Here is a 9,172-nt window from a genome sequence, read left to right as displayed (position 1 = left end):
GACGTTTTACAGAGGATGGATTTTTAGAAACATCCCATCAGTGACATCACTGAAGTCAACTCCTAGGTACTGTAACTGTTGTGTGGATAGTTTCACAAGAATCAGACAAAGGTTTAAACATCGCTTGTTCTAGATAAAACTGCAAAAAAAAAACAACAACCCATAATGTACTTCTTTGCGGCTCTGTTTGCCCAAATCATATATTCACAACGTGAAATCTAAAAAATAATATTACGTAACCAAAATCCGCAATATGGAAACAGAACCTGTGTAATTGTTGATAGATGATGTACTCGTAATATTTTTACAAGACGAACTACAACATTTAAAAAATGACTTGTATGTACTTGATATCTCTAATCAATCCACGGCGACATTGTTAAAAGCAGAGTCGCAGCACAAAACGAAACTAAAACGCATACCGTTTCGCGCTTCTTATTAGTTGCTCAAAAGTAATTTGACCGTATGAAATGCATAATATAAACCTAGAAACATATACGAGAGCAGTATTTACAGATGCAGCCATTCAAAGTGCGCGGTACAGACACGTACCGCAGGTAATTGGCTGTGGTGTCGCGTATCATGACGCAAGATGACGCGGTACGTGATTGGTTGACCGACAGGGGCACTCGTGGTCCGTTGGTCATTCGTAGAAAGACTTACTGTAAACGTCTTTACTGTGCCCGTTGTAGATATTGAATTTTACCACTGAAGGGAAATCTTAGTAGCTGAGCATAAAAAGAATAGGAGCATACTGTAACGCGTGTGAAGGCCATAAACGATATTAATTTTGGAACATAAACATACAGTATATGACTGATCTCGGTACTTTAAAGAAAAAAATACACACCAGTATTCCATTTCTCCCTAAACATTTTAAGCTTCGAAGTCTTTAACTAACGTGATACCGGAGTCAACAAGCATACTTTTAGAATTTGATTAAAAGGGAATATAATATGGAATCGCGTATCTCAAGAAATTAATAACGATATAATTATATTCATGTTGCAAAAGAACTGCAACGGACATAAAAACTCCCTTGCTTTTAACAGAGCGTTCCATAATTTCTAACTACGAAAATGATTTAAACTGCGACACTTATCATTCAACCAGAGCTCGAAATATCACAAGGATCCTCTAGAGCACAGCAAAGACTGTATTAAAAGAATCGTGTATCTCAAGAAATTAATAAGATATAATTATATTCGTGCAATTCATATAATTATATAATGCCAGCGAACTCTTGTTTTTATGTCCACTATAACAGACAATCTCCTTTGCTTTTAACCGAGCGTTTAATTATTTCCTAAAATGAAAATGATTTACTTTATTTCCCTCACGGGATCAATAAAAGTATCTATCATCTGTCTAAACTATGGGACAGAATTCTGGGGTCTCCCCATACCAGAGATTATGGTAGGGCTTCAGAATGGTGATTGACCAACCAACAAAAACAACCATATAAACATAATACCAACCAAAAACATAGATAACGACCACAATACAAAATCAAATATATCAAACCATTATACTCTCGCAAATTCCTCCAATTATCCTAATCCCGCCCCTTATGCAAAACCAAACCCTCCTCCCATCCAAGTTTATCCTCTTTATCATCCTCAAAATCTACCTCGATTTTCAACTTAAAGCATTACTGCTTACTGGGTTTTTGAGGGGGGGGGTGTCTTTAGCTGGAATTAAACCGGTTTCACAGGTATTTTCAAAGTAGGAAGTACAGTGTTAAGTGGTAGCTGGGCTCCTCCCTCAATAGAATCGCTTTAACATGCTAATGCGTTGGTTTAACAGTCCGGGAGTGGCAAGCTTCCAATGTCAACTCGACTCGATTGGAAGACAATGAACGTATTTTAGCCCTAAATGAATTAATAGCAAACATGGTTTACATAAAATACATTTTTCCAAGAAAGTTTATAATAATACGATCTATAGTTGAAATCTGAGCCTAAATATAAAGGAAAAGCATTTTCAGAGAGCAATCACGCTGTGTTTATGTAGAAAAAGCGATTAGGTTTATGAGCAATCTAATTACCTATTCGCTTAAAACGCTATATAAAATAAAGTTTATTTAGAGATGAATGATCAGTGTCGCAGTTTAAATAATTTTTGTACCATAAAATCTGGTATACGGAAAAGAAAGCGTTGATAAATACAAGTGTCTTTTAATACACTCTTTGCTGTGCTCTTGAGGATCCTTTTGAGCTCTAGTTGAATGATAAGTGTCGCATTTTAAATCATTTTCGTAGTTAGAAATTATGAAACGCCCTGTTAAAAGCAAGGGAGTTTTTATGCCCGTTGAAGTAAAACAAAATGCCTGACAAAGTATGGCTTGGACAGATTCCAAGTGCTTGTACAAATGTGCTAAAGAAATTATACTTTGAGTATACAGCTTGTCCAAAGCCATCCATTATTAATACTATTAGTAATATCTTCAGTAAAGGCTTTGATGCATAAATATTTCTGATAAAGGTAGGTTGTGTACTTTTGTCCAACTGAGCAATCTTGCTTTCATAAAATATACCAACATTTTAATGACTGATGATTAACATGCTGTAATACACAGTTCAAAATTAAAGGCTCAAATGCTGTACATGAGAGGTTAAGCTCCCCCTGGCGGTTTTACAAGGTGACGCCGGATAGTTTCCGGCAGAGCGTCAAATGATGTGCGATTGACCACGTGATACCGCGTGATACCCCGACACGCCCACCGGGGTATGCCGCGAAATACCTCACCCATTTTGAATGGCTGCATCTGTACACACTGTAGTATCGGTGCTAAGACATACCTCTCAAATACTGTAAATCAAGTTAAAAATATCTCAAGACCGATTCTGGTCATAATGAAACCATGTTTCGTGTATGTTTTCTTTAAAGTGCCGAGACCAGCCATATACTGTATGTTTATGTTCCAAAATTAATATCGTTTATGGCCTTCACATGCGTTGCAGTATGCTCCTATTCTTTTTATGCTCAGCTACTAAGATTTCCCTTCAGTGGTAAAATTAGATATGAATATTCAATACTTAAACGGGCACAGTTAAAACATTAAATATACATATACATACTGTATACAGTACAGTTTTCATATGGTAATATGTTTATGTTCCTAAATCAATCTCTTTTATGAGCATGTGAAAGGCATGGTGAATCGATTCTCAAAAATTACTGTACTTTGCATGATTGGAAACAAATGCGTGATTGCGAAATGCTGTGGTGTTACTTTTACAAAGACGGTCAATGAAAAAAAGAATGTTGACCAGGGCAATACTTTGAGTTTACACTTACAGCTTGTCCAAGGTCATTCATTATTAATACTATTAGTAATATCTTCGTTAAAGACTTTGATGGCCACAGCTCAAACATGAGAGGTTGAGCTTTATTAGCTCCACCTTGCGGAAATTCCGGATACTATTATTTTGCTTGTCGTATTATAGGAGAATTTACGGTAACTCGCGGTATTTACCGGTAGCTTGCGGTAGACTGCGTACAGTGTACCGCAAAATAAAAGCAATTTTGAATGGCTGCATCTGTATATGAAAATATTACCACTTATTCCATCCCACGTCAAAGTATGAGGTCCCTCTGTAACAAAAGCATACCTTTCAATAGTTTACAATAAATCAATCATTGATGCATTACATTCCCAATGTCCAATTGTTATTTCAAGGTTTTTGAGTTAAGTGCATGGATTGAGTAACTAGCAATATACTGTACATAATAGTTTCTCATGCCTTATTTTGCTATCCTCTAGTAACTTGCAATAGGCAGTTTTCAATCTGTTGTTCTATGGCCTTTTATTGCTGTGACACAGATAAGTTACAGTTCCAAACATTCCACAAACAGAACATGTTTCCTTTACCTGAAAACAGCAACCACTCATGGAGCTACAGGTATTGGATGTCTCTAGTACATGGCCATCTGACCCACCAAAATTACCAACTAAAGAGGAATGCGCTATGTAACAGTTGTAAATAAAATTGATTTTATTGTAACCTATGTAACTCTTTATTTTTACTATATATATTAACTATATGGTATCTAATGTAACAGTTTGTTTTGTTGTGTAGATCTGTGTTCACACAGTGTACTGTATATGCCACTCGTTCATATTATATGTAGTGACATAGAGGTATATGAGTCTAGCTGATATATTAATACATTATGTTGATAGCATTTATAGAGTTATTTCATCCTATTTGAATTTCATAAAGTCTTTTGGAAAGACAGCGGGCTCACTTAGTCTTCATATCTGTGGCATAAAACAACAGATAGCTTTGTGCAGAGGTAAAGGGTTAAGATGGATGCAAGTGCAAAACTCAGTGAGGCATGAAGAACCTGGCTGTAATTCAAGGATAATGATGAGCTATTACTGTCAGAGATGGTATCTTTTTTGAGCATCCAACTCCTTTTTATGACACATTGTGTCCATTTAATGGATCTTTTCTGTGTTCTGAATCTGAAACACATATCTCTGACCTTGAAAAGTGTTTGTTATGCAATTATTGTTTATCTGGCATTTTGCACTTTTAACCCATTTATTTCATTTGATATTTTATCTTCTAAAAACGTAAGAATGAAATAACATAAATTCACATTATACTGTAGCATTGTGTATAGTATACTTAACGTCCTAGAAACCTTAAAGCTAAAACATCCATTATGTTTACAGCTGAAACATTTTTTTGGGTAAAGTACAGTACTACAATGAATCATATGCAAAGGGGAAGAGAAACGCAACTTGTCTTATATCAGAACTCATATTTGTCTCATATTAGAACTCAAATTCTGATTCACAAACAATTTTATTCAAACAATTATCAATCCAATTAATGGAGAAAAAGTGTGTATTATCCACTTCTCATTCCAAGTACCTCCAATTTGTTTTTCTTCCACTAACCTGAAGCTCAAGTTACCTTTCAAATTTTTTTCCAAACAAAAATTTTATTTTACATCAGGAATTATTATAAACCATCGCATTAATGTCAAGGAAACAAAGCAGGAAAACTTTGAAGACTGACAAGATCAGTTCCATAATATTAAAAATGTGAACCTTTACATGCAAAATATACACAAATAAATACTACCATTACAAATTTTACATTTCTGGTAAATATTACAAATGCAATTTATGCATGTGAGATCTCTTTCCTTTTTAGTACTTTGATACTGACTGCACTTCCTCTAAAACTCTATAAAAGGTTATCGTGTAACAGAGCAGCTGTCATTGTGAGGGGTGTTTTTATGGTTGGGGGTGTGTAGAAAGTAATATGAAGGGTTAACAGGTTGGTAAGGGTTGGTAGAGAGACTGCATTTAACCAACATGAGTTTCTTTACCAGTGGGTACTCATCCATCCGTGGGTAATAATCCATTTTGTAAGATTTTCTCTTCATCCTCTTCTCACTTTAAGATTATACTGTACAGCGTTCATTTTGTGATACATAGTCCTCCATAGATGAGGTTGTGTATAAATATACATTATACACTGTGTTTGAACTTTATTGAATGTGTTCAGTCTTTTAACAAAATAAAAATAAAAGAATTATATAAAATATTGTTCATTTTACGGGAATTTGTTTTATTGATGGCCAAATAGAAATCTCTGTTACTGTTGCTCTGAGGTCATTGTTTGCAATACTGTTATTTCTTAAAGAATGAAACAAAAACAGAAATTGGAAATTCTTTGTATTGTGTTGCAGTATGCAAGGGAATGCAATGCATAAATCCTCTTCTATTAACCTTTTTACTATTTCTTTCTACTTGTCTTTCTATACCTGGATGATTACGCATATCAAATTTGTAATAGCTATTCATGTTCTTAATTCACGAGGAATGACGGCAGCCGAAAGCTTGGGAGAAATTAGAATAATTTATTGAGATGTGGAGATTTGGCGTAACCCGCTTGGCTGAGGGCCAACCTCCCGGCCGTTGGACGGGGAGGATAGGACCCCCATGCGACCAATGGGGTAGCTGCAAAGGTGGAGAGGGGGTGGAGGAGGGATGCAGAAAACGAACGAGGAAGAGGAGAGGGTGAAGTTTGATATATATGGAGACCGGTTGCTTACGTCAGGATTAGTGAGAACTGTGGCAGCTGTGTCGAATGAGCTCGACTGCTTTCATTCCTCCCGAACTTTCATTAAAAACTCCATTTCACGAGGAATGACGGCAGCCGAAAGCTTGGGAGAAATTAGAATAATTTATTGAGATGTGGAGATTTGGCGTAACCCGCTTGGCTGAGGGCCAACCTCCCGGCCGTTGGACGGGGAGGATAGGACCCCCCAAAAGAACCAAGCGGGACCCCCGGTCACCAGTGCAGAAACAAAAACAAAAACAAAACCGAGTGATTTGTTAAACTAATTCAGCCGAGGAGAGAAAGTGCCTGCTTGAGGGTACTGGGGTTAGTTTTGATGTATGCATGATAAGCCTCGGAGGACCAGCGGCCGAGTTGCTTGATGAGATACTCGGGTATGCCTTGACGAGCGGCAGAGGACGCGGCCCCTGCTCTGAAGGAGTGCCCAGAGAATTGTTCAGGGGGGTATCCGGCGGTTAGAAGGATGTCGTAGAGGTGAGAGAGGAACCAGTTGCGGGTCACGATACGGCCCTTCTCGTTTATGAACAGAGGGTCAGTAGGCAAAGCTCCGGCAGCAGTGCGAAGATGTGTGTAATGGGATAGAGGCTCGTATGGGCTTACGTATGAACAGAGTTTGAAATAATAGATGAGAGTGCCGGACCCGAGTTGGTCGGTTTTGCTTTTCTTGAGATAGAAGGTCAGTGTATCAGAAGATAGGATGGAGATGTCGGCTAAGCAGGGTTGAGAAGAGGGATCGAAGGATGTGGAAGCGGCGGTAATTTCGGAGCATCTTAGGAAGCCGAAGAAGGCTAACAAGAATAAAGATTCGAGAGTGCGGTCGACCCAGGGTGAGTGGTAACCCGACCTGAGAATGTAGATGCAAGATTCGAGGATATCCGAAGTAAGTGGTGCACGTTGGTTCGGAAGTGGTTTTTCGAGCCGCTGAAAGCCTTTAAGCAGGAGACTAATTTGAGGGTGGATAAGGGAGGGACAGGTCGTGCCGAAAAGGAGTTTATGGAAGAAGTGGATGCCGCACAGGTATACTTTGGTGGTGGACGCTCGTACCTTGAGTGAGTTTTTACAATAGCAGACGAAGGATGATACGGTGAGAATATCGAAAGAAGGGAATTTTATGTTCGTGGAGAGGTGGAAGGATTGGAAGCCCTTCCAGGCAGTCCAGTAAGAGTTGAGAGTTCGAGGGGCAATCCCTAAGAGGATAGTTTGCTGGGCCAGCTGGACGTAGTGATGGAAAGGATGATTCAGAGGAACGTGAGTTCCGAATAGGGAGGTACTGTGCATGGGTTCGGTCTTGCATCTGGTGCCAAGTTCCTGAATTTCTGAAATTGAAAGCGAGAGAGAGAGTCAGCTATCTCATTAAGGTGACCTGGAATGTGAGCAGCTACGAGGACGAATTGATGTGTGAGAGAAATCCATTTAAGGCGGCGAAGAAATTTCATGATAGGTCGGGATGAAGACCTTCCTTTGTTGATTATATGGACTACTGCATAGTTGTCCGAATGGATAAGGACGGATTTTTGTTTCCAATTGTGGCCCCAAAGAGAGGCTGCAACGACAATTGGAAATATTTCGAACAGGGCCGATGACTGGTCGGCGAGAGGGATCGAAGAGAGTTCAGGAGGCCAAGGGGCCGCAAACCACTGGCCTTTGTAATAGCCTCCGAAACCGACTGAGGGGGCTGCGTCTGTGAAAAGCTGGATATCCTCGGCCTTGGAGAGGAGGTCATCATAGAAGAAATATATGCCGTTCCAGTTGGTCAAGAAAAGCTGCCAGAGCCTGAGCTCGGATTTGCAGTCGGCTGAAAGGCTTACGTGGTGATAAGAAGAGGACACGGAAGAGGCGAGGTCGAGGAGGTAGGAGATGAATGACCGTCCTTGGGGAATGATACGCATGGCGTAGTTGAGGTGGCCGAGCAGAGAGAGAAGTTCCCTCTTTGTGCAAGATTTGGCAGAAGAATAGGTAGAGATATATGTCTGGATCCTGTCGATCTTGTCACGAGGCAGGGAGGCAGAGAAATTGATGGAATTGAGGGTGATCCCGAGGAATTGGATTATATGAGAGGGACCGGTTGTTTTGTCTGTGGCGAGAGGTACCCCTAGTTTCCCGAAAACGGAAGTAAGTGTGGAAGAGGCTCTTGCGGGTGGGGCGTGAGGAAAATCTATGGTAAGGAAATCGTCGAGAAGGTGGACAAGAAAAGGAAGCCTATAATTATTTAAGAGGATCCAGCAGAGAGCTTCGGCTAAGGTATCGAAAATTTTTGGGCTACTCCTGCATCCGAAAGTCAGGCGGACTGCGAAGAAGAACTTGTTCCGCCAATGAACTCCGAAGAGGTGCCAGAAGTCTGGATCGAGAGGCATAACTTTAAAGGCACTGGAGATGTCGGCCTTAGCGAGCCAGGCGCCCGGACCTGCGATTTTGATGAGAGAAATGGCATGGTCGATTGTGGCGTAGTGGAGGGAGAAGTCTGAACTGGGAATAAGACTATTGAGACTTGGCACGCGGGAGTTATGGGGGGCTGACAAGTCAATTATGAGGCGTTTTTTACCGGAATACTTACGGACTGCTATACCGATGGGATTGATGCGGTATACGGGGAATGGGGGAGAGTCGAGAGGGCCGATCATGAAACCATTCTCGACTTCGGATGCTAACAAGGAATCAACGGACTGGGGATCGGCGGTGGCAGATTGCAAATTTTTGCAAAAGACGGGGGAAGAAGGAAGTGTGCACAGGCCTGGTGAGAATCCGAAGGAAAGCCCGTCGAGTAAGATGTGGGTGGAAGAGGGGTCGGGGTGACGGAGCAGTTCGGAAGCAAGAGCGGGGATATCGATTGGGGTAGACAAAAAGGCCAGTAGTCATTTGGGAACGCTGAAGGTGGAGCGAGCATGGAAAGGCCGGCGGGGGCAGGTGGAGCGAGCGTGAGCTTCACCGCAGAAGCTGCAAATGTGGAGGAAGCGGCAAAGGGAAGAGGTGCATGTCGAGGAATTGAAGTTGTTGCAAATTTGTTGACCTCTGATCATCACGATGGGACGACCGCGAACGTCTCTGGACCGGGAAGGTTTGAAGAAGAC

General features: G+C 40.7%; 1 protein-coding gene across 1 annotated transcript; it reads right to left on the bottom strand.

The window, feature by feature from the left end:
- Positions 1 to 7,018: 7,018 nt before the first annotated feature.
- On the bottom strand, positions 7,019 to 8,850 carry LOC148674886 (uncharacterized). Its single transcript, XM_088625615.1, has one exon. The coding sequence runs from the start codon at positions 8,723 to 8,725 to the stop codon at positions 7,343 to 7,345; it is 1,383 nt and encodes a 460-aa protein (XP_088481741.1). The 5' UTR covers positions 8,726 to 8,850; the 3' UTR covers positions 7,019 to 7,342.
- Between the last annotated feature and the right edge of the window lie 322 nt (positions 8,851 to 9,172).

The sequence above is a fragment of the Lepisosteus platostomus genome, chromosome 3, assembly GCF_059453375.1.
Source record: "Lepisosteus platostomus isolate fLepPlt1 chromosome 3, fLepPlt1.hap1, whole genome shotgun sequence".
NCBI lineage: Eukaryota > Metazoa > Chordata > Actinopteri > Semionotiformes > Lepisosteidae > Lepisosteus > Lepisosteus platostomus.
Note: the sequence above shows the minus strand (reverse complement) of the source record. Positions and strands in the feature narration are given on the sequence as shown.